Raw genomic sequence first — 26,907 nt, 5'->3', positions numbered from 1 at the left:
ACTACGTGGAGTTGAAAAGCTACTGTTCACTTCGTATCCAGACAAAAGTATGGAGCTATCATCAAAGTACATCAGATGATATCTTTCCTATGTATTTTATCAGTATGTTAATTCGTCTGGGAACATTTACATGGCATGTAATATTGTTTTTGCAGATAATTGTTCATTACAAATGTGGCAAATGAGAACGTAAACTACGGGTACGGAGCACGCACTGGCGGCTGTTCTGACCCAGCGTTTCATCCGTGCCACATTACCCGATGAACGGACGTGCGCAAGTAGCCCGGTCTACATTAACTCGTCCGTCCGCACCGGCTTACCACATTGCGGCCGGTTCACCCATGACTGATTTCAGCTTCATCCGGTGATCATCAAGTCCGTGACGGATAATTTCTGACCTAAATGAATCAGGTGCTATCCATCTAAAGTCTATTTTATTAGCACGTGTTATTTTTTGTCAAAGAACAATTACTTTGATCTGTGTATTTTTATATACAGGACAATCATTCACTACAAATGTAGTTTATACCATGGGTACGGAGCACGCGCTGGCAACGCCCTGCCCGGTGTTCGTCCGTACCACGTTACACGGAGAATGGACGCGTGCAGGATGTCGCCCTTACGACCCGGTTTACATCAGCTTGCCGGGACCGCGCCTGCAATTGACTCCCCCATCCATACTGGCTTACAATGTCGCGACCGACTCATCTGTCTGAGCCGCCTCTGATGATGCGGTCATTTTTCCATCTGTCTCTTGCGGTCTGGTCTACATCAACACACCGGGCTGCACCTGTCTGCATGAGCTATTTATTGAGTATGAGCAAGTCACTGCTTGGGTAGCCCGGTTTTTCTTCCAATACATTGGAGGCAAATTATCATTCAGCCGCGTCTGCACTGGATGGATCAATGGACATGCGCACAAATTGCTGCCACTACAGTTTGGTCAAACTCAAACAGCCAGTTGGAAGGAACCATTGGCCGAGTTGCTGACACGGCTCATACGGATCATTTATAACCCGCCGCAGTCACCTCAATCTTTTGTGGATTTACATCGCGTTATTAACACCGATGATATATACCTTCTGCTATGGTCAAGTACGGAGAATCTCAAGACAACTCCTTGAGTCATCTTAAGACTCGGGGGCTACGATGATATGCCGCAGCAAGTCTTGCCAGTTTCAGCAAATTCAAGTGCCCCAGGATGTTGAAGGGAAACCCGGTCCCGGAGGCTACTGTTATATTGATGAAAATTTAAAGGCCGTCAGAAATATTCCGGCTCACAATGATACTTCCGGTTTATAATCCGGTTCAAGGGAGATCTATTCTCCCACAAAACTCTGAAGCTCTCAAATCCGGTTTAAAAATGTCCGGTTCAAAAAGGAATTAACTTCTCGCAAGTTCGAGTTTAAAGGCCGTCAGAAAATTTCCGGCTGAAAATGAAGATTCTGGTTTAAAATCCGGTTCAAGGGAAAGATGTCTCCCACAAAGATTTGAAGCTCTTAATATCCGATTTGACATTCGGTTCAAGAAGGATTTATCTCTTGCAAATAGTTGAAGGGTGCTAAAGAGGACCTGCTGCCATGATGCGCGGTTCAAACATGGGTATCCTGCCTTATTGGCTTATCATATTATTGATCACTTGGGGGCTTGGTCATGTCTGAACCATAGTCACACCTCTTGATCGGCTCAATGCCACAGCTTCACTTGGGGACTTGTGGTCACGTCTGAACCATAGTCACGCCTCTTGATCGGCCTAGTGCCACAACATCACTTGGGGGCTTGGTCGAACCCGAACCATAGCTACACCTCTTGATCGGCGTAATGCCAAAGCATCACTTGGGGACTTGTGGTCATGTCTGAACCATAGTCACGCCTCTTGATCGGCCTAGTGCCACAGCATCACTTGGGGGCTTGGTCGAACCCAAACCATAACTACACCTCTTGATCGGCGTAATGCCAAAGCATCATTTGGGGACCTAGCTGACTCGAACCATAGCTACGCCTTTTTGGGGGCTTGGTCGTGTCCGACCATGGTAATGCCTCTTGATCGGCTCGAAGCCTCATTTGCAATGGTTTTATTTTTTGCCTTTGCTTGAATTCTGTTCTTTTTTGCTAAAGACTTTTTACTTCTGTTGCATTTTTAAACCGACATTGTTAATCCGGTTCGACTGTCAAAATTACAAATTGGCGGAACACGGTCAAATCTTAATCCGGAGACTATCTACCCGGTTTGATTTTATGTTACCATCTTATCATGGAGTAATCCGGTGTTCGTTAACCCGGCTTGACTTTCAACTACAAGTTGTCAGTACATGACTAATTATAATCCGGCGATTATTAACCCGGTCTGGTTTTGACTACAAGTCACCAGTATTATATATGGTTAATCCGGTGTTTATCACAAACCCGGTACGGTTTTATCATAAACCGGCACAATATGGAAGGAGTTATCAGTACTCAAAATTTGGGTTATTACAAAAAAGTTGGTAAACCAACGATGTGATTCAATGTCACAGGTATGATATATTTCATATTTGATTATTCTTAAGTGTAGCCTTGGTTATCAACCCAGGTTATATGTTGGGCATTGTGACCCGTCCGGCGGTAAATCGCCAGGACACTTTAAACTTGTTGTATGCAGAAACAGGTTGAATAAAGTATGATGATAAATTATCCGGTGTTTATTAAACCGGCCTGGCTTTCGACTATATGGCGCCAGTATGATGATAAATTATCTGGTGTTTATTAAACCGGCCTGGCTTTAAGACGCTAAATCGCCAGTCTATGATGAGAAATTGTCCGGTGTTTATTAAACTGGCCTGGCTTTGGACTATAAGTCGCCAGTATATATTTGGATTGCACCATTGGAATCATGCGCTTATAAATCATTGGATTATATCATTCAAATAGCCAACATGGCTGGATTTTTATTATGGTTATTAATATTATGATTAAGGTTTTCAAAGTCGCTTTAGCGCAATGGATATGAATATGATTTATTCTGCAATGGAAGGAATAGTCCCAAGTCGCTGCAGGCTTACGACCCGACACTTGGGGGGTACATTATTCAAAGTTGAGATTATATCAAATATGCAAGTCTCATGTCGCTGCGAGCATGCACCATGACACTTGGGGGCTAATGCAAAGTCATATTTTGCTCATCTTATTGAAGACCCGACTCATCATATCATAATGAGCCGGCCCTTGGGGGCTACCAATTGCTCTTGTCAACAATTCAAGTCTACATGATCATATCTACAAAGTCCCTGCTCATTATTACATAATGACCCGGCCCTTGGGGGCTACACGTTGCTGTTCAAATCTATATGATCATATCTACAAAGTCCCTACTCATTATTGCTTAATGACCTGGCCCTTGGGGGCTACATTGGTTGAAGTTTTTATGAGTATAACGCAATTACAAGTCCCAGGTTGCTGCAAGCATAACAACCCGACACTTGGGGGCTACATATGTGGAATATTCAGTTGTGACTAGTAACTAAGATGAACAATCTGGATTTCTTCAAGGTTGCAACATTTATATTGACACAAGTCTTAAGCTATCATTATGTTCTCCTCTTAAGACTTGGGGGCTACAGGTAATATGCATATAAAGGAGGAACATCTTCAAATTCTCAGTTTTTGGCAAATCAGGAAGATTAATTGTGTGATCCGGCGTTGGCAACAATCATAACCCGGCGTCTATAAACGGTCATAATCCGGGATCATCAGTTTTTATAACCCGGCCATTTTGGTAATGTTAAACCGGCAAGTTTTTACATCTTCAAACCGGCTGAATATCAGATGAATATTTCAAGACCAATATTTCTTAAACCGGCGCTTTGGAAGCCGACTCAAGTGGATTATTCTTCACAATATTTTTCTGTGAGAAACCAATGTTAGCAAATTGAGTATGCCGCTGGCTTATTGACCTGGATTTTCTAGAAGGAGGAAATGACAAGGACTTAAGGATGATCAGGTGCCAGTTTACAAGAATTCTTAACCCGGAGCACAACCTGTCAAGTTTGTTCTTGTGTTTATTTTACAGGATCAGTTTAACATGGATAAATCCAAATTAAACTGGGGGCTAATGTCGGGGATATACCCCGTGGCGTAAACCGGCCGGAAGTATAACCCGGCCGGACTGGACGACTCACTGGTAACCCGCCCAGAGCTTGGCGGTTCACGGGCTACCCGCCCGGTCTTGGCGGTTCATTAGTAACCCGGCGGGCGGGTTAGATGGATGACGAGGCCTAAGGCCCAGAAGGCCGGTTCACGTTTAATGGTGGGCCGGTTTATGAGGAAAGCGTAAGGACTATTCTCCTACAAAGGAAGCAAGACTAGGACTCCACTCGTAATAGAGTAATCCTAATCCAACTAGGACTAGTTATGTAACCCGCCTCTTCAACATATATAAGGAGGGGTAGGGCTCCCCAAAGAGCTACAAGCAAGAAGAAACAGTCTTAGGGCTAGACACAAAGAGGAGAGCCGGTTTACGACGACTCCCTCGTGATGATAATGAGACCTAACCTCAAACAGCATGTAGGGTTGTTACCGGATGATGTTTCCCGGGGCCCGAAGCTGTCTAAATCCCTGTCTTGTGTTGCGTCTCTCGATTCCGCTCAACCCCTCTCAAGCTACCACATAGATGCGTTGGCCTCGCGACTAAGTCCTGACACTAAGGACATCTGCCGTGACAATTCCACGACATCGCCCCTGGAAAGGACATATTTGATAGTCCCATCTTTTGCTTATCGCACTATTTGTATCGTTCTGCTTTGATCACAGCTTTTTTAAATAAACAATGCATAGCTTCCGTCTATTATTGCATTACCCTTTTTTACAAATATATGTTCATTAATGACATGTTGCACCCGTACACTTTGGTACGGCCAATACGCCAGGGGCTCAAGTACCCCACAATACGACGTGAGAAGTCCGAACACTTTCACAAGTGCGGCACCCCGAACTTATAGCATTATATGCATCGGCTTCGAATCATGTCTTGGGTCAAATGTTGGGTTTGCCCGGCTCCTATGTTGGTACCTTACGTTCCGTTATATCGGCTAAGGTAGCACTAGGAGAACTACTGCGATTGTGCCCCAGTTGAGCTGGGCTAAGCACCTCAGTAGAGAAAGCTAAAACTGACCGTCATGATGAGGCGAGAGCTGGTCGCTGTTCGTGAGGTTTTCGAGTCCCTAAAGACTTATGCCGCTTAGAGCGAGGAGTCGGCTTTGTCCGGCCTAGGCGTGGATAGCGCCCCGAACTCGGTCTTCCGAACACTAGGGGCTTCGCCGAAATTTAAAATTATAGAATTCTATGGCTAAGTGAGAGTGTTCAAGCACTATAGTCCGATTGCCTTGTTCGTTGTGTTGAGCGCCTCCCTCGAAGGACCCAAGAATGGGAAAAAGAGCGCTCATGTTTATCCCAAACACCCCAGCACTCGTGCCATGGGGGCAGAAGCCGACGACTCGCCATCTCTCAAATTTGATAAACGGCCGCATAGAAGGTAATATTTTAAATTCAAAAAGCATTGCTTAGCGCACATGAACAAGTTTTCAGCGCATAGGACAAAACGAGCGAGTTCACTGAAAAATTACATTCATGGAACATTCATCCGCCACAAGGCGGGCACCCTTCAGAACGCCCTCATAATACATCTCGGGCTTGCGATGCTCCTTGCTCGGCGGTGGCCTGTCCTTCACAAGCTTCTCAGCATCCAGCTTGCCCCAGTGCACCTTCGCATGGGCAAGCGCCCTACGGGCACCCTCGATGCATACAGAGCGCTTGATGACTTCGAGCCTTGGACAGGCCTCCACCAGCCGCCTCACCAGCCCGAAGTAGCTCCCAGGCATGGCCTCTCCAGGCCACAGCGGGACTATGAGGCCCTTCATGGCCTGTTCGGCCACCTTATGGAGCTCGACCAGCTATTTCAGCTGGTCGCTTAAGGGCACTAGGTGTTCGGCCTCAGCATACTGAGACCAGAACACCTTCTCCGTCGAGCTTCCCTCCTCGGCGCGGTAGAAGGCGGCGGCATCCGACACGCTACGGGGCAAGTCTGCGAATGCTCCTGGAGGGCTCTGGATTCGGGTAAGTGACAAGTAATTCACTTTACGTGCTTGCTTTGCATAAAGAATGCCTTACCCGCCGCTATCTTTTTTATTGCCTCAACCTCCTGGAGGGCCTTCTGGGCTTCGGCCTTGGCAGACTTGGCATCTTCAATGGACGCTGCGAGCTCAGACTCTCGCGTCTTCGAGTCAAGCTCCAAACTCTCATGTTTTTCATGAGAGCCTGGAGCTCTTGCCGCACCTTGCCAACCTGCGTCTCATGCTTCTCCCGCTCGGTGCGCTCCGTGGCCGCCCTCTTTTTGGCCTCGGACAATGCTTGCTTAAGGGTCGCCACCTCAGTTGTGGCCCCTACAATAGTCGCGTTAATCCTGTCACTTTTTGCAATTACACCTTTCACATATTTCAATAAGGTATTTCTTACCTTCCTTCTCCTCGAGCTGCTGCTTGGCTAGGCCGAGCTCTTGCTCGGACCGCTCGAGGTTCTGCTTCAGCGTATCCACCTCCGCAGTCAGTGCGGCGGAGGCCAGCAGCGAAGCCTGCATACGCATATTGACTTGATTATGTTAGACTCCTGTGATTATTAGATCCTCTATTCGGCTTTTCTTTCCGAACACCGAACAGAGCATCAGGTGCTACTGTCTATGCGGTAATATTTTAACATATTCTTTACTTACCTCAAAGCTTGTTAGAAGGCTGGCACAGGCTTCAGTCAGTCCGCTTTTGGTGGACTGAACCTTCTGGATCACCACACTCATAACAGTGCGGTGCTCCTCGTTGATGGAGGCGCCGTTAAGCGTCTCCAGCAGATTGTCCGGTGCCTCCGGTTGGACGGAGGTCACCATCTCGGTAGGCTTGCTCCTCTTGGAAGGAGGCTGCCTACCGGAGTCCGGAACTGTTGAAGGTTTCGGCGCGGTGTCCGGCTCAAGGCCGGACTTGGAGCCCTTGGGGGTTCTATCCTCTTTACGCCTGGAGTCCGGGAGGTTGCCTTGCGGCGCCTCCAGGACCACCTCCTCCTGGCTTGGAACCTGTTGGGACGCCACCTCGGCGCCGTCCGTAGGGTGGGGGGAGGAAGCCATCGGAAGCGAATTCACATCCGACGAGTCCAGGGAGCCGCTCGACGACTCGTCGAGCCCGGCCTTGGGCGGACTGCACAATCATGTTCGACGTAAGGAAAAGCTGTGCAATCTGGGAATACTATGAATCACTCTGGTATCCGGATACTTACAATTTCGCCAGGGGCTTGGCCCTGTGTGGCCACTCCTCTTTGCCGTCGTCGGCGTTGGTGGAGTAGTCCGGAGGAGGGGTCTTCCCCTCTTGGACCCTTCGGCCTCCCCGGTTGGTGCGGCCTTCCTTTTCTTCCCTCCCCCCGCTGGGGGGGGGAGAGGTCTCTTCTTCCTCCTCCTCGTCTTCATGGGAGGAGTGCGCCTTAGAGTCGTCGGATGGTGAATCCGACACCTCCTGGCGCCGGGCACTCTTTCGAGTCCCCGTGGCCTTCTTCTTGGCCTTCTTCTCCGGCACCACGTAAGGTGCCGGAACCAGCAGCTTCGCCAAGCGAGCGTCCGCTGGGCCTTCGGGCAAAGGAGCCGGACAGTTGATCTGTCCGGACGTCTCCTGCCAATCCTGTCAAAGGTAAGGGAACTTAGATCCCGCATGGAGTCAAACTATGAAAAACTAATACCCTGTAAAAGGAGAAAACAGCTTACCGCACGAGCGTGACGCTGCGTGCTGAATCCGCGATCCTCGGTAGCAGATGCGGGGGCCTCGGTGCCCTTGAAAAGCACCTTCCAGGCATCTTCGTACGTCGTGTCGAAGAGCCTGCTCAGAGTTCGGTGCCGCACCGGGTCGAACTCCCACAGGTTGAAAGCCCGTTGTTGACACGGGAGGATCCGATGGATGAGCATAACCTGGACTACGTTGACAAGTTTGAGATTCCTGTCCACCAGGGTTTGGACGCATGTTTGGAGTCCGGTCAGCTCTCCTTTTTTACCCCACGACAGGCCCGTCTCTTTCCAGGAGGCGATCCGCGTAGGGGGTCCGGATCGGAACTCGGGGGCTGCGACCCATTCAGGGTCGCGCGGCTCGGTGATGTAAAACCACCCCGATTGCCACCCCTTTAGGGACTCCACGAAGGAGCCCTCGAACCATAGGACGTTGGGCATCTTTCCCACCATGGCGCCTCCGCACTCCGCCTGGGTGCCGTGCACCACCTTCGGCTTGACATTGAAAGTCTTGAGCCATAGGCCGAAATGGGGGCGGATGCGGAAGAAAGCCTCGCACACGACGATAAATGCCGAGATGTTGAGGACAAAATTCGGGGCCAGATCGTGGAAGTCCAGGCCATAGTAGAACATGAGCCCCCGGACAAATGGGTGGAGAGGGAAGCCCAGTCCATGGAGGAAATGGGGGAGGTACACCACCCTATCATGGGGCCTAGGGGTGGGGATGAGCTGCCCCTCTTCGGGAAGCCGGTGCGCAATGTCGTTAGACAAGTATCCGGCCTTCCTCAGATTTTTGATGTGTCCCTCCGTGACGGAGGAGACCATCCACTTGCCTCCCGCTCCGGACATGGCTGGAGAAGGTTGAGGTGGGGTGAGCGGACTTGGGCGCTGGAGCTCGAGTGCGCGGAAATGGATAGGCAAAGGAGGAAGAAGGCGTGGATAAAAAGGTGGATCCTTATCCCTTATATGGGCAGACGCGACTATGCGCCCCCACCAGCCTGGTAAAACTCGCTTATCTCCCAAGCGCCGTAGTCAATGGCGCGGTTGGGTTACCCACACCCATATTGATGAGAATCCCGGAATAAGGGGACACGATCTCTGCTTTAACAAGACCTGCCGAGGAAACCGCCTTGCTAAACACGCTGAGGTGGGACAATAAAACGATTCGAATAAGGACTTGGCCATGGTGTGATGTCACGCTACGGAATACGTCAGCTGACTAGATCTGTGTAAATATTATTCTCTCTATGGCAATATGTGGAAACTTATTTTGCAGAGCCGGACACTACCTTTGTGTTCAAAATCTTCTATGAAGTACTTGGAGGAGGAACCCGCCTTGCAATGCCGAAGACAATCTGCGCACCAGACTCGTCGTCATTGAAGCCTGGTTCAGGGGCTACTGAGGGAGTCCTGGATTAGGGGGTGTCCAGATGGCCGGACTATACCTTCGGCCGGACTCCTGAACTATGAAGATACAAGATTGAAGACTTCGTCCCGTGTCCGGAAGGGACTTTCCTTAGCGTGGAAGGCAAGCTTGGAGATACGGATATGTAGATCTCCTACCATTGTAACCGACTCTGTGTAACCCTAGCCCTCTCCGGTGTCTATATAAACCTGAGAGTTTTAGTCCGTAGGACGAACAATAATCATACCATAGGCTAGCTTCTAGGGTTTAGCCTCTCTGATCTCATGGTAGATCTACTCTTGTACTACCCATATCATCAATATTAATCAAGCAGGACGTAGGGTTTTACCTCCATCAAGAGGGCCCGAACCTGGGTAAAACATCATGTCCCCTGCCTCCTGTTACCATCCGACCTAGACGCACAGTTCGGGACCCCCTACCCGAGATCCGCCGGTTTTGACATCGACAGGAACCGAGTCCAGAATTGTCTGGCCGATTCTTCTGGCTGCTGAATTATGTGGCTCAAGTCATCGGCATCTGGTGGCCGCACATAAGTGCCCTGAAAGTTGTCGAGGAATGCGGCTTCTAGATCTTCCCAACAGCTAATGGACTCTGCTGGCAAGCTGTTAAGCCAATGCCGCGCTGGTCCCTTGAGCTTTAGTGGGAGATATTTGATGGCGTGTAAGTCATCACTGCGGGCCATGTGGATGTGGAGGAGGAAATCCTCGATCCATACCGCGGGATCTGTTGTGCCGTCGTATGATTCAATATTTATAGGTTTGAAACCTTCTGGGATTTGATGATCCATTACTTCGTCTGTGAAGCATAAGGGGTGTGCGGAGCCTCTGTATTGGGCTATATCGCGACGCAGCTCGAATGGGTCTTGCTCGCTGTGTTCGGCCCGGCCGGATTTACTTTTACTGTATCCGGCGTGACGTTTATCGTCTCGCATAGTGGTGCGCCCTCGTGATCCGTAGATCGATCTTGCATGCTTTGCTTTGTGCTCCAGTATGTCTCGCAGGTCTGGCGTATCTCCCCATGCCTTTTTATTTGAATGGCGTCGGGGTGCAGGCTGAGTTTTTGGCTGGAATGCCTCTCTATCGCGGCCACGAGGTGGCCGATCAGCCGCGTCATACGCTTCTTCCTCCAGTCGGGGTAGCAACCTGCATTTTGGGTAACTCTTGGAGGGGCGCTCGAGTTTATATTCCTCGGTCGCGAGGACTTCAGTCCATCTGTCAGCTAGCAGATCTTGATCAGCTTGAAGCTGCTGCTGCTTTTTCTTAAGGCTATTTGCCATGGCTATAAGCCGGCGTTTGAAGCGCTCTTGTCCGACGGGATCCTCTGGCACGGCGAATTCGTCATCGCCGAGGCTTGCCTCGTCTTTGGGGGGGGGGCATGTAATTATCATCCTCCGCCTCTCCATCTACCGCTCTCTCAGGAGGGCTGGCTCCTCCATCCTCCTACTCTAAATCTTGCTGGAGGGGATTGTTGTTGTCTTCGGCACTATCCGGAGTGTTATTATCTCCTATGCCGGTATCACCACTTTTGCTTTGGCGGGACTTAGAGCGGCGCCGCTGACGTCGACGCTTGGGTTGCTTCTTGGAGGGGTCATCCTCCGCTATCTCGTCGCCATTGCCGTCTTTGGGTGTATCCACCATGTATATATCGTATGATGAGGTGGCTGTCCAGTGCCCTATGGGCAGTGGTTCCTCTTCGTCTCCCGCATCGTCGTCCATACCGTCGATGTCTTCGGAGTCGAAGTCGAGCATGTCGGTTAAGTCATCGACAGTGGCTACTAAGTGGGTGGTGGGTGGGCCGCGAATTTCTTCGTCGTCCGCATCCCAGTCCTGCCGGACATAGTTTGGCCAGGATCCTCCTGACAAGGAGAGAGACCTTAATGAGTTCAGTATGTCGCCTAAGGGCAAGTGCTGAAAAATATCCGCAGAGGTAAACTCCATGATCGGCGCCCAATCAGATTCGATAGGAACGGGCGCAGGCGGCTCGGAGTCCGTGGCCGGAGAAGGATCCGGCAGTTTAACAACACGGCTCTCGTGCAAGGTAAGGTCGATGTTTGGGTCGATCGCCGCTGAGGGTAAGGCCTCCGTGGCGGGGTCCATCCACCCGTCCATGGACGGCGCAACTGGCTCCGAATTGAGGGTCGGAGCGGCTGCTTGTGTGATTTCCTGAACACTGTCCGACGGTAGAGCTAAATCGTACTCATCGTGACCGCGTGACGCACAAGGCAGAGGCTCGAATCCGTCGAAGATCAAGTCTCCACGGATATCGGCTGTGTAGTTTAAGCTTCCAAACCTGACCTGGTGGCCAGGGGCGTAACTTTCAATCTGCTCCAGATGGCCAAGCGAATTGGCCCGCAGTGCAAAGCCGCCGAACACGAAGATCTGTCCGGGGAGAAAAGTCTCACCCTAGACTGCATCGCTATCGATGATAGTAGGAGCCATCAAGCCTAACAGCGACGACACAGAGGAACTCTCAATGAAAGCACCAATGTCGGTGTCAAAACCGGCGGATCTCGGGTAGGGGGTCCCGAACTGTGCGTCTAAGGCAGATGGTAACAGGAGGCAGGGGACACAATGTTTTACCCAGGTTCGGGCCCTCTTGATGGAGGTAAAACCCTACGTCCTGCTTGATTAATATTGATGATATGGGTAGTACAAGAGTAGATCTACCACGAGATCAGAGAGGCTAAACCCTAGAAGCTAGCCTATGGTATGCTTGTATGTTGTCCTACGGACTAAAACCCTTCGGTTTATATAGACACCGAAGAGGTTAGGGTTACACAAGGTCGGTTACAAAGGAAGAGATATACATATCTGTATTGCCTAGCTTGCCTTCCACGCCAAGTAGAGTCCCATCCGGACATGAGACAAAGTCTTCAATCCTGTATCTTCATAGTCTAACAGTCTGGCCAATGGATATAGTCTGGCTGTCCGGAGACCCCCTTATCCAGGACTCCCACAGTGACCGACACATGGCATCCACCATAACTGAACGCCGTTAAGCTATCGGGTCGGGTTTTGGATCCGATAACCTGCTAACAGCCCCGACCAATGGGGATTTTCCACGTGTAAAATCATCATTGGCTAGAGGAAACACGTGTCGGCTCATCGTTGGGACAGATGTCATCCACTCACTGGACAGGAGGCGCCTATGATACGTCGACACGTGGCATGACCCAGCAAGTTTAAATGGGCCGGCCTAACTAAAGGCCCACAAGATTTTGTGGACCATAATGGGCCGGCCCAGCTAAAGGCCCATGAGATTTTGCGGACCATAATGGGCTGGCCCAGCTAAAGGCCCACAAGATTTTGCGGGCCATAATGGGCCGACCCAGGTAAAGGCCCACAAGATTTTTGTGTGCCATAATAGGCCGGCCCAGGTAAAGGCCCACGGTGACTCTAGCCCATAATGAACAATAATTTTCTTTATACCCGTTAACGACCTATGATTTACGGCCTATTAGCTTTCGGCCTATTGACGGCCCATACGTTCTTGGGCTCCTCTTCGGCCCTCGATTACTTCTGGCCCGTTACTGGCCTGTTCCCCCAATGGGCCAAATTCGGCCCATGGCAAGAGTCGGCCCGTTACTACCTGTTCCACTAATGGGCCAAATTCGGCCCATGGCAAGAGTCGGCCCGTTACTGGCCTGTTACCCTAATGGGCCAAATTCGGCCCATGGCAAGAGTCGGCCCGTTTCTGGCCTGTTAACCCGTTGCACCGTTTCCAGCCCGTCCTATATTCTGGCTCATTAACGACCCGTTATGCCTGTGACAGAATTAAGACTTTGCTGTCCTACGGCCTGTTACCGTGCTGGGCCGATACCAATTACGCCCGATTATGGCCCATGTAGACCCATTTATCCGACGGCCCGAGGCCCACCGATTACAGGCCCATTTATCGACGGCCCGTAGGAGACCCATGGATCCTACGGCCCGTATATGGCCCATGGTAGTTGCGGCCACTAGCAAACTAGGGAAAAAGAAGGCTAGGAAATAAATAAGGCCGAAACTAACGCTAGGCTATTAAGGCGATTGCACATATTACATCCACTCGGCATCAAAGATCGCCACCAGTGCAAATATAGGGAACACCCTGCACTATACAAAAATGGCTTGCTGTTTTCTTCAGGCGGTGGCTGCACGTTAAGAATAAATTTTGTATCGCACCAAAACAAATTACAACTATATAACAAAAGGAAGGTTGGCATAAAACTTAACAGTCTAGCAGATAAATGCACCACCAGAAGTTCAGAAGCTCAGTTCATTTGACCTGACTGTTACGTTTTCATGCTGTATTGTCCGATGGAGCACCATAACCCTCGCCTTCATTTCCCCTAGGCTCCTGAACAGCATAGCAAATGTCTGATAGTCTGGTTTCAAAACCATGCATATCTTGATGACATTGAGCAGTGTTTCTCCTTGTTTCACAAAGGGTCTCCGTTAGGGAATGGACTTGTGTCTGGAGCGCAGATACAACATTGCTTTGAGCTTGCATATCTTGATCATGAGGCAGTTTGGATGATATTGCCTTAACAACCAACCCAGTATTACGCAGGAACGTCCTTTTGGCACTATTAGTGGACAGGTACTGACCCACTGCAGCAAGAGCTGACATTGCGGTTATAGTTGCCTCGCCACCTTCAGAAGGTGGCGGTTCCACCATTTTTTCCATAGCTCGCTGAAAAGTTGAGGTTTTTACATTAGTAGTACCAGAACAGAAGATATTAAGGAGGCAGCAAAACCAAACAAAATAGCTTTGGTCTATATACATAACTTATTCTGGTGAACCCATGTAAAATATTAGTTGTATTTTATTGCAAAGTACATAATAAAACCAGGTTCCAAACATATGACCATGTACCATCGCTAATGTATTGTCTATTTCTTCACATTGTATTGAGGGCTAAGGATAAAGAGACAAAGTTTATAATACAGTAAGCATAGTATGACGTCATTCATATCACAAAACAACTGAGAATAGACAAACAGGCAATTGTAACATTGTGTGGGCAAGTCCGGCACGGAACTAGATTAGGGTCAAGATCAAAGGAACATCACTCCTCTCTTTTAAACCTTGTAAGGTGCAATGATACGCTAAAACAATTGTGTATAAAATTGAAAAGAGTAATAGACATTGGCTGCAAACCATGCAATTCAAGGCACAAGTGTCGGAGTAATGGGCCACGGGTAGGCCAACCCGAGTCCCATAATCTTTCAAGACATCAGGGCAGGCTGCGCCCCTCAAGACCCCAGGGCGAAGAGCCGACTCCTGAGGAGTCAACGGCAGGGCGGCCGACTGCTCGCTCACGGCCGAGTCCCAGGGACGACTTCCAGAGAAGCCGGCTTTGGGGAGTCGGCCGGCGACTCCAGCAAACCCATGACCTCATCAAAGGGGACGGGACAGAGGCGTGGCTACAATGAAGCCCACTCCCGCCCCTTACCAAGGGCAGGCATGGCCACAGCATGCTGTACCCGGGAAGATCTCCGTGCGGCGTGGCACTGTTGCCCGGCCGGCCCTGACATCAGCACCTCAGTACCAAGTCCCGCGCCCATGACGACTTGTCTGTACGGCCTGGAGGCAGCGGGGCCCACCAGTCAGCGAGACCTCAGGAGACGGCGGGAGAACCGCCAGTCGGACCCGTCGGGAGTCGGCTCGGGGGAGTCGGCCGAGCTCTCCCCCGGGGCCCACGCGCCATTAATCAAGATGAGATGGGGAGTGGCCACAGTGATCGCCCGCCAGGCGGCGGAGCTGTTGCCATGACCCCATGACCAAGCTTGCGTCATCAGAAGTACGGCTACAGTAATCAGCGGCCGGCAAGACCCGCCCGCGGCGGACGCGGCCTGTCAGCTCCGTACCAGACCAGTCGACGGGGCCCACCAGTCGGCGGGCCCCAGCAGTCGGCGGAGAAGTCAGAGGTCGGAGGCACTGACGGCTTGGCCCGTGCCCAGTCGAATTACCATTGTACCCCTGGGGGGTAGGCCTATATAAACCCCCCAGGGCACCCATGCAAGGGGTTGGATCCCAGTAGTTCTAGACCATATCAGATAGAAGGAGAGAGCTAGCCTTGCCCTCTTCTACCACCATAAACAGCTCAAGGAGCAACCGTGTAAACACTTGGCCATAGTGATCATGCGGAGACCTCGTAGAGTAGCAGTAGGGGTATTATCTCCCCGGAGAGCCCCGAAGCTGGGTAAGATTCGCCGGCGTGCATGTCTTCGCCTCATCCCGTTTCCAGGCACCGGCGACGTTCTACTCGCCCCCACCATGATAAGCCATCCGTTGGCATATGTCGCAGCAAACCCCCGACATTTGGCGCCCACCGTGGGGCTTGGTGCACCGCCGTCCAGAGATCTGTTCTGGACGGGAACCCTTTTCCTCCCTGGCAAGCGCAGCCAGCCAGGCACGCCAGGCGAAGTCTGCATTGACGCGCTGTGCGGCGTTGAGATCGCCTGCACAGCCAGCTCCTTGGCCGAACTTGTCAGCAAGGTCCGCCTCTCCGACGAACCTGCGTCCGACGCAGGCGCGGGCGGCCCCGAAAACCTCCTCGCGGGCCTTCTCGATCAACTCCACGTTTCCGGCGAGCCTGCCGTAGACTTGGAGTCCGTAGGCTCCACCGACCCGATGCTGGTCGACTCTGACACCGCGTCGATCGACGCGTTCCCCACCAATGTGGTGGTCTACGGCGAACCTCTCCCCCACGTAGAGAGCGATGGAAGCACCGTCACTGAGGTGCTAGTCATCAGTCATGACGAGTTCCCTAGCGGAGGAGCGCCCGACTCACTCGGCGCAGCGCTGCAAGACCTGACTGCGCCCATTCCGGAAGATGCTGACGCGGAGACGTTAGAAGCGCGTCGCCTTCAGCTCATTGAAGGTGCGAAGAAGGTGGCCAGCATGAGACGCTTGTCAGAAGCTTACCAGCGGGAGATGGATCGCGCCGTTGGAGGCTCGCCAGCCCCGGCAGGGCCCAGCCGCCTTGGCGCTGTCCAGCAGTGCGGCGTAGCCATCGCCAGCCTGTTTGGGGCTAGCCGCCCCGTGTACGCTACACCAGCGGAGAACATCCGAGCCACCCAGGCAGCGGCGGATGAGCTAGACAATTTCGAGGGCGAAGAACGCCGCCTCATGATGGAGCGAGTCCAGCGGCTCCTCGACGCGGCCGCCGTGCAGAATGAGGCCGGCTACCGCACGGAGGCGCCGCAGCGGCCAAACGACGACCAGCACCGAGATCAAGGTGCGACGTCTCGGACACCGACTGGCGGCGCCCGAGGAAGAAAGGACAAGGAGCCGGCTGTCAGCCACAGTCAGACTCGCATTACCATAGAGCGCGACCGATATGGCCGCCCGAGAGCAGTGGAACGACGGGACGACTGTCCGCCTCCCCCTCCCCGCAAGGAGAGGCGAGTCTCCCTGCCGCCTGTTGACCATCCGACTCTCGGTGACCACCTTGGCCGCCGAGAGGGAGTTGGAGAGAATGATGCCCGCCACCGGATCGACCGACTTCACCGGTCCCTGGCGCTGGAAGAAGAAGACGAGCTGGGTCCGCCTTGTTTCGGGCCCCGCATTCGGGACGAGCCCTTTCCCAGAGGGTTCACGCTCCCAAGAGACACGCCCAAGTATACCGGCTCCGTGAAGCCGGAAGACTGGCTAGTCGACTATTCCATGGCTGTGAGCATAGCAAACGGCAACAAGCGTGTCGCCGTAAAATACGTTCCGCTCATGCTCCAGGGCACGGCCCGGACATGGCTGAACAACCTAAAGCCCTGCGGCATCAACAGCTGGGTCGACTTCACTAAAGCGTTCGTCCGCAACTTCACCAGCACGTACAAGCGTCCTCCCAAGCCTCGTCAGCTCTCCTTGTGCGTGCAAGGTCCTGACGAGTCGACTCGCGACTACCTCACGCGTTGGGCTGAGCTCTGGAACTCCTGCGAGGGCGTGCACGAGGTGCAGGCCATCGAGTACTTCACAGCCGGGTGCCGAGAAGGCACCCTCCTCAAGCACAAGCTCCTCTGCGATGAGCCAAAAACCCTTGATGAGCTGCTGATCATAGCGGACAAGTACGCCACGGCCGACTCCTCCATGAAGGCGGAAATTCAAATCAGCATGACTGGCAAAGTAGCTCCTCAGGCTCCAAGAACTCCGGCGGCAGACGCCGGCCGACGACAACAGCAGGGTGACAACAAGCGCAAGGCCCCGCAGCCGGCTTCCGGCAGCCGGCAGGTCGCGACCGTTGAAGCCCAGCAGCCAGAAGAGCAGCCTCCGCCTAAGCGACAGAAAGGCGGCAAGCCAAACTGGTTGCCGGCCTTCTCCTATGAGCAGACCTTGGATGGACCTTACAAGTTCCACAGCGGCGCGAAGCCGTCGAATCATACCACCCGGAAGTGCCACTGGCTCACTAGGATCCCCAAGGGAGACGGCCTCCTGCCACCCTCGCCTGCTGGGCAGCCGCCTCCGCCTCCGCCCCAGCAGCCGGCAGTTAGGCCAGTCAGCGCAGTTCAAGATGAATACCCTGAAGAGCATGGAGCCTATGTGGTGTTCACCAGTGTGGCTGATGATCGACGCAGCAGGCGGCTGCAGCGACAAGAGGTGAACGCAGTAGCCTCAGAGACGCCAGAGTTCATGCACTGGTCTGAGAAACCCATCAGCTGGAGCAGGGCTGACCACCCAGAAGTGATGCCGAGTCCGGGCTCCTACGCCTTGGTCCTGGACGCCACCTTTGCCATGGACAAACGGGCCGTGCGTTTCTCGCGAGTTCTGATAGACAGGGACAGTAGCATCAATATCCTGTACAAGGACACCATGGAGAAGTTAGGAATCAAGCAAAGATAGCTTCAGAACAGCCGGACTGTGTTCCACGGCATTGTTCCTGGGCTTTCCTGCTCACCAATCGGCAAGATCCTGATTGACGTCCTCTTTGGGGACAAAGATCACTTCCGAAGAGAGTCTGTTTGGTTTGAGGTGGTGGACCTTGAGAGCCCATACCATGCGCTACTTGGCCGACCCGCCTTGGCCAAGTTCATGGCGGTCCCCCACTACGCCTACCTCAAGATGAAGATGCCCAGTTCCAGGGGAATTCTGACTGTGGCCGGTGACTACCGGAAGTCGTCCGCTTGCGTGGCCGAGAGCAGTCGGCTGGCCGAGTCCCTGGTGATCGCAGCCGAGAAGCGACTCCTTGAACGAGTTGTGGCGATGGCTGGCAAGCAGCCGGAGATATCGCCCGACCCAAAGGAGTCGGAAGCCGAAGGTTCGTTCAAGCCGTCCAAAGAGACAAAGAAGATACCCTTGGATCTGGAGCACCCAGAGAGGTACGCCGTCGTAGGTGCAAACCTCGACAGCAAATAGGAAGGCGAGCTCGTCGATTTCATCCGTGAGAATCGGGACATCTTCGCATGGTCTCCCAAAGACATGCCAGGTGTACCGACGGATTTCGCCGAGCACAAGTTACATGTCCGATCTGATGCAAAGCCGGTCAGGCAGCCCCTGCACCGCTTATCAGAAGAAAAGAGAAGAGTTGTCGGAGAAGAGATAGCCCGACTCCTAGCAGCTGGCTTCATTATGGAAGTTTTCTTACCGGAGTGGCTGGCAAATCCGGTCCTGGTGCTAAAGAATAACAAGCAATGGCGAATGTGTATTGACTACACGACCCTCAACAAGGCCTGCCCCAAGGACCCATTTGCTCTACCAAGAATTGACCAGGTGATAGACTCCACAGCCGGATGCGAGTTGTTGAGTTTCTTGGATGCATACTCAGGATATCACCAGATCAAGCTGAACCCGGCTGACAGATTGAAGACCGCCTTCATCACGCCGTTTGGAGCATTCTGCTACCTCACCATGACGTTCGGCTTGAGGAATGCCGGCGCCACCTTTCAGCGTTGCATGCAGAAGTGTCTCCTCAAGCAGCTCGGCCAGAACGCCCACATTTACGTGGACGATGTGGTGGTGAAGACGGAAAAGCGTGGAACACTGCTGGAAGACCTCAAGGAGACCTTTGAGAACCTGCGCCGGTTCCAGATCAAGCTCAACCCCGAGAAGTGTGTCTTCGGAGTACCAGCCGGCCAGCTGCTAGGTTTCCTGGTCTCTGAACGCGGCATAGAATGCAACCCAGTAAAAATCAAGGCCATCGAGAGAATGGAGGTACCCAGCCGACTGCTGGATGTGCAGAAGTTCACCGGCTGCTTAGCATCCATCAGCCGATTCATCGGTCGGCTGGGCGAGAAAGCTCTCCCCTTATACCAACTCATGAAGAAGACCACTTTTTTCGAGTGGAACCATAAGGTGGACGAAGCTTTTCACCAGTTGAAGAAGATGCTGACTACTCCACCCGTCCTGGCGGCTCCGACTCCTAAGGAACCTATGCTCCCGTACATCGCTGCCACCAACCGGGTAGTCAGCACAGTCATGGTAGTGGAGCGCAAGGAGGAAGGCAAGGCGCTGCTTGTCCAGAGACCAGTATATTACCTGAGCGAGGTACTGTCGACCTCCAAGCAGAACTACCCCCACCACCAGAAGATGTGCTATGGCGTACACTTTGCTGCCAAGAAATTGAAGCCTTATTTTCAAGAGCATCCAATCACGGTGGTCTGCATGGCTCCACTTGCCGAGATCATCGGTAGCCAAGATGCTTCTGGTCGAGTGGCCAAGTGGGCCATAGAGCTGGCTCCTTACACCATCTACTACCAGCCCCGCACCGCTATCAAATCACAAGCACTGGCCGACTTCCTCGTCGACTGGGCCGAGACCCAGTACCTGCCTCCAGCGCCTGACTCCACCCATTGGCGGATGCACTTCGACGGCTCCAAGATGCGACCGGCTTGGGAGCCAGCGTCGTCCTCACCTCTCCCAAAGGTGACAAGCTCAAATATGCACTACAAATCCATTTTGCCGCCTCCAACAACGTTGCCGAGTACGAGGCGCTCATTCACGGGCTCCGGCTTGCCAAAGAACTTGGCATCCGCCGGATCTTGTGTTATGGTGACTCGGATTTAGTGGCCCAGCAGTCATTTGGCGACTGGGACGCGAAAGACGCAAACATGGCGAGCTACCGTTTCCTCGTGCAACAACTCAGCGGGTATTTCGAAGGGTGCGAGTTCCTCCATGTGCCAAGAAACGACAACGACCAAGCAGACGCCTTGGCACGAATCGGCTCTACCCGCCAAGCGATACCATCTGGCGTCGCCCTTCAACGCCTCCTCAAGCCGTCTGTCAAGCCTTCACCAGAATCAGACTCCATTTTTGTGTCGGCTCCTCCCGAAGACGGCGGATCCGACTCCAGAGCTCCGGCAGACGGAACGGGGACTTTGGCGGATGACTCCAAAGCTGCAACAGTCGAGCCCGGCCCGGGGACTGCGGTGGCGGACTCGAAGATTCCAGAACCCGGCCCAAGGACCGCGCCAGTCGGCCTGGGAACTTCATCAACCCAGCAAGCGGCTGTTGACTCCAACCCGCCGCCTCCCAGCCCAGCTGCCCTCGTCCAAGTCGCAGTTCTGGTAGTCGAAGAAATAGCAGCACCCTCATGGGCCCAGCCCATCCTCAAATTCCTGGTGAACAAAGAGCTACCAACTGATGAGACCTCAGCTCGGCAAGTACAACGCTGGGCAGCAGCTGTAGGGTTTCGTAGTAATTTCAAAATTTTCCTACGCACACGCAAGATCATGTGATGCATAGCAACGAGGGAGAGAGTGTTGTCTACGTACCCAACGCAGACCGACTGCGGAAGCGCTGACACGACGTAGAGGAAGTAGTCGTACGTGTTCACGATCCAACCGATCAAGCACCGAAACTACGGCACCTCCAAGTTCGAGCACACGTTCAGCTCGATGACGATCCCCGGACTCCGATCCAGCAAAGTGTCGGGGAAGAGTTCCGTCAGCACGACGGCGTGGTGACGATCTTGATGAACTACAGCAGCAGGGCTTCGCCTAAACTCCGCTACAGTATTATCGAGGAATATGGTGGCAGGGGGCACCGCACACGGCTAAGGAATAGATCACGTGGATCAACTTGTGTGTTTCTGGGGTGCCTCTGCCTCAGTATATAAAGGAGCCAAGGGGGAGGGGGGCGCCGGCCAGGAGGAGGGCGCAGGAGGAGTCCTACTCCTTCCGGGAGTAGGACTCCCCCCCAATCCTATTCCAACTAGGATTCCCAAGGGGGAAAGAGGGAGAGGGGTGGCCGGCCACCTCTCCTAGTCCTAATAGGACTAGGGGAGAGGGGAGGCGCGCAGCCCTTATGGGCAGCCCTTTCATCTTTCCACTAAGGCCCACTAAGGCCCATATGATTCCCGGGGGGTTCCGGTAACCTCCCGGTAACCCGGTAAAATCCCGATTTCACCCGGAACACTTCCGATATCCAAATATAGGCTTCCAATATATCAATCTTTACGTCTCGACCATTTCGAGACTCCTCGTCATGTCCGTGATCACATCCGGGACTCCGAACAACCTTCGGTACATCAAAATGCATAAACTCATAATATAACTGTCATCGTAACCTTAAGCGTGCGGACCCTACGGGTTCAAGAACAATGTAGACATGACCGAGACACGTCTCTGGTCAATAACCAATAGCGGGACCTGGATGCCCATATTGGCTCCTACATATTCTACGAAGATCTTTATCGGTCAGACCGCATAACAACATATGTTGTTCCCTTTGTCATCGGTATGTTACTTGCCCGAGATTCGATCGTCGGTATCCAATACCTAGTTCAATCTCGTTACCGGCAAGTCTCTTTACTCATTCCGTAATACATCATCTTACAACTAACATATTAGTTGTAATGCTTGCAAGGCTTATGTGATGTGTATTACCGAGAGGGCCCAGAGATACCTCTCCGACAGTCGGAGTGACAAATCCTAATCTCAAAATACGCCAACCCAACATCTACCTTTGGAGACACCTGTAATGCTCCTTTATAATCACCCAGTTACGTTGTGACGTTTGGTAGCACCCAAAGTGTTCCTCCGGCAAACGGGAGTTGCATAATCTCATAGTCATAGGAACATGTATAAGTCATGAAGAAAGCAATAGCAACATACTAAACGATCGGATGCTAAGCTAATGGAATGGGTCATGTCAATCAGATCATTCAACTAATGATGTGACCTCGTTAATCAAATAACAACTCATTGTTCATGGTCAGGAAACATAACCATCTTTGATTAACGAGCTAGTCAAGTAGAGGCATACTAGTGACACTTTGTTTGTCTATGTATTCACACATGTATTATATTTCTGGTTAATACAATTCCAGCATGAATAATAAACATTTATCATGATTGTAAGGAAATAAATAATAACTTTATTATTGCCTCTAGGGCATATTTACTTCAGTCTCCCACTTGCACTAGAGTCAATAATCTAGATTACACTGTAATGATTCTAACACCCATGGAGCCTTGGTGCTGATCATGTTTTGCTCGTGGAAGAGGCTTAGTCAACGGGTCTGCAACATTCAGATCCGTATGTATCTTGCAAATCTCTATGTCTCCCACCTGGACTAGATCCCGGATGGAGTTGAAGCGTCTCTTGATGTGTTTGGTCCTTTTGTGAAATCTGGATTCCTTTGCCAAGGCAATTGCACCTGTATTGTCACAAAAGATTTTCATTGGACCCGATGCATTAGGTATGACACCTAGATCGGATATGAACTCCTTCATCCAGACTCCTTCGTTCGTTGCTTCCGAAGCAGCTATGTACTCCGCTTCACATGTAGATCCCGCTACGACGCTTTGTTTAGAACTGCACCAACTGACAGCTCCATCGTTTAATGTAAACACGTATCCGGTTTGCGATTTAGAATCATCTGGATCAGTGTCAAAGCTTGCATCGACGTAACCTTTTATGGTGAGCTCTTTGTCACCTCCATATACGAGAAACATATCCTTAGTCCTTTTCAGGTATTTCAGGATGTTCTTGACCGCTGTCCAGTGATCCACTCCTGGATTACTTTGGTACCTCCCTGCTAAACTTATAGCAAGGCACACATCAGGTCTGGTACACAACATTGCATACATGATAGATCCTATGGCTGATGCATAGGGAACATCTTTCAGATTCTCTCCATCTTCTGCAGTGGTCGGGCATTGAGTCTTACTCAACTTCACACCTTGTAACACAGGCAAGAACCCTTTCTTTGCTTGATCCATTTTGAACTTCTTCAAAATTTTGTCAAGGTATGTGCTTTGTGAAAGTCCAATTAAGCGTCTTGATCTATCTCTATAGATCTTAATGCCTAATATGTAAACAGCTTCACCGAGGTCTTTCATAGAAAAACTCTTATTCAAGTATCCCTTTATGCTATCCAGAAATTCTATATCATTTCCAATCAGCAATATGTCATCCACATATAATATCAGAAATGCTACAGAACTCCCACTCACTTTCTTGTAAATACAGGCTTCTCCAAAAGTCTGTATAAAACCAAATGCTTTGATCACACTATCAAAACGTTTATTCCAACTCCGAGAGGCTTGCACCAGTCCATAAATGGATCGCTGGAGCTTGCACACTTTGTTAGCTCCCTTTGGATCGACAAAACCTTCCAGTTGCATCATATACAACTCTTCTTCCAGAAATCCATTCAGGAATGCAGTTTTGACATCCATCTGCCAAATTTCATAATCATAAAATGCGGCAATCGCTAACATGATTCGGACGGACTTAAGCATCGCTACGGGTGAGAAGGTCTCATCGTAGTCAATCCCTTGAACTTGCCGAAAACCTTTTGCGACAAGTCGAGCTTTGTAGACAGTAACATTACCATCAGCGTCAGTCTTCTTCTTAAAGATCCATTTATTCTCAATTGCTTGCCGATCATCGGGCAATTCAACCAAAGTCCATACTTTGTTCTCATACATGGATCCCATCTCAGATTTCATGGCTTCAAGCCACTTTGCGGAATCTGGGCTCACCATCGCTTCTTCATAGTTCGTAGGTTCATCATGATCTAGTAGCATGACTTCCAGAACAGGATTACCGTACCACTCTGGTGCGGATCTTACTCTGGTTGATCTACGAGGTTCAGTAGTATCTTGATCTGAAGTTTCATGATCATTATCATTGGCTTCCTCACTAACTGGTGTAGGTGTCACTGAAACAGTTTTCTGTGATGAACTACTTTCCAGTAAGGGAGCAGGTACAGTTACCTCGTCAAGTTCTACTTTCCTCCCACTCACTTCTTTCGAGAGAAACTCCTTCTCTAGAAAGGATCCATTCTTAGCAACGAATGTCTTGCCTTCAGATCTGTGATAGAAGGTGTACCCAACAGTTTCCTTTGGGTATCCTATGAAGACACATTTCTCCGATTTGGGTTCGAGCTTATCAGGTTGAAGCTTTTTCACATAAGCATCGCAGCCCCAAACTTTAAGAAACGACAACTTTGGTTTCTTGCCAAACCACAGTTCATAAGGTGTCGTCTCAACGGATTTTGATGGTGCCCTATTTAACGTGAATGCAGCCGTCTCTAGAGCATAACCCCAAAACGATAGCGGTAAATCAGTAAGAGACATCATAGATCGCACCATATCTAGTAAAGTACGATTACGACGTTCGGACACACCATTACGCTGTGGTGTTCCGGGTGGCGTGAGTTGCGAAACTATTTCACAGTTTTTCAAATGTACACCAAACTCGTAACTCAAATATTCTCCTCCACGATCAGATCGTAGAAACTTTATTTTCTTGTTACGATGATTTTCAACTTCACTCTGAAATTCTTTGAACTTTTCAAATGTTTCAGACTTATGTTTCATTAAGTAGATATATCCATATCTGCTTAAATCATCTGTGAAGGTGAGAAAATAACGATATCCGCCACGAGCCTCAATATTCATCGGACCACATACATCGGTATGTATGATTTCCAACAAATCTGTTGCTCTCTCCATAGTACCGGAGAACGGTGTTTTAGTCATCTTGCCCATGAGGTACGGTTCGCAAGTACCAAGTGATTCATAATCAAGTGGTTCCAAAAGTCCATCAGTATGGAGTTTCTTCATGCGCTTTACACCGATATGACCTAAACGACAGTGCCACAAATAAGTTGCACTTTCATTATCAACTCTGCATCTTTTGGCTTCAACATTATGAATATGTGTATTACTACTATCGAGATTCAATAAAAATAGACCACTCTTCAAGGGTGCATGACCATAAAAGATTTTACTCATATAAATAGAACAACCATTATTCTCTGATTTAAATGAATAACCGTCTCGCATTAAACAAGATCCAGATATAATGTTCATGCTCAACGCTGGCACCAAATAACAATTATTTAGGTCTCTTATTAATCCCGAAGGTAGATGTAGAGGTAGCGTGCCGACCGCGATCACATCGACTTTGGAACCGTTTCCCACGCGCATTGTCACCTCGTCCTTTGCCAGTGCCCGCTTATTCCGTAGTCCCTGTTTCGAGTTGCAAATATTAGCAACAGAACCAGTATCAAATACCCAGGTGCTACTGCGAGCTCTAGTAAGGTACACATCAATAACATGTATATCACATATACCTTTGTTCACCTTGCCATCCTTCTTATCCGCCAAATACTTGGGGCAGTTCCGCTTCCAGTGACCAGTCTGCTTGCAGTAGAAGCACTCAGTTTTAGGCTTAGGTCCGGACTTGGGTTTCTTCTCCTGAGCAGCAACTTGCTTGCCGTTCTTCTTGAAGTTCCCCTTCTTCTTCCCTTTGCCCTTTTTCTTGAAACTAGTGGTCTTGTTAACCATCAACACTTGATGCTCCTTCTTGATTTCTACCTCTGCAGCTTTCAGCATTGCGAAGAGCTCGGGAATAGTCTTGTTCATCCCTTGCATATTATAGTTCATCACGAAGCTCTTGTAGCTTGGTGGCAGTGATTGGAGAATTCTGTCAATGACGCAATCATCCGGAAGATTAACTCCCAATTGAATCAAGTGATTATTATACCCAGACATTTTGAGTATATGCTCACTGACAGAACTGTTCTCCTCCATCTTGCAGCTATAGAACTTATTGGAGACTTCATATCTCTCAATTCGGGCATTTGCTTGAAATATTAACTTCAACTCCTGGAACATCTCATATGTTCCATGACGTTCAAAACGTCGTTGAAGTCCCGATTCTAAGCCGTAAAGCATGGCACACTGAACTATCGAGTAGTCATCAGCTTTGCTCTGCCAGACGTTCATAACATCTGGTGTTGCTCCAGCAGCAGGCCTGACACCCAGCGGTGCTTCCAGGATATAATTCTTCTGAGCAGCAATGAGGATAATCCTCAAGTTACGGACCCAGTCCGTGTAATTGCTACCATCATCTTTCAACTTTGCTTTCTCAAGGAACGCATTAAAATTCAACGGAACAACAGCACGAGCCATCTATCTACAATCAACATAAACAAGCAAGATACTATCAGGGACTAAGTTCATGATAAATTTAAGTTCAATTAATCATATTACTAAAGAACTCCCACTTAGATAGACATCCCTCTAATCTTCTAAGTGATTACGTGATCCAAATCAACTAAACCATAACCGATCATCACGTGAGATGGAGTAGTTTTCAATGGTGAACATCGTTTATGTTGATCATATCTACTATATGATTCACGCTCGACCTTTCGGTCTCTGTGTTCCGAGGCCATATCTGCATATGCTAGGCTCGTCAAGTTTAACCTGAGTATTCTGCTTGTGCAAAAACTGGCTTGCACCCGTTGTAGATGGACGTAGAG

At 50.6% G+C, this 26,907-nt stretch overlaps 1 protein-coding gene across 1 annotated transcript in view; it reads right to left on the bottom strand.

Moving 5' to 3' along the window:
• Positions 1-875: 875 nt before the first annotated feature.
• The window catches only part of LOC147976261 (uncharacterized), a 34,339-nt gene continuing 8,307 nt past the window's right edge, over positions 876-26,907 (bottom strand). Inside the window, exon 2 of the mRNA XM_087520797.1 lies at positions 876-932. Within this exon, the coding sequence (XP_087376923.1) occupies positions 876-932 (57 nt within the window). The remainder of the gene's footprint in view (positions 933-26,907) is intronic.

The sequence above is a fragment of the Triticum urartu genome, chromosome 4A (genome assembly GCF_056163025.1).
Source record: "Triticum urartu cultivar PI428250 chromosome 4A, HENAU_Tu73, whole genome shotgun sequence".
Lineage (NCBI taxonomy): Eukaryota > Viridiplantae > Streptophyta > Magnoliopsida > Poales > Poaceae > Triticum > Triticum urartu.
This window is presented reverse-complemented; position numbering and strand designations above follow the sequence as displayed.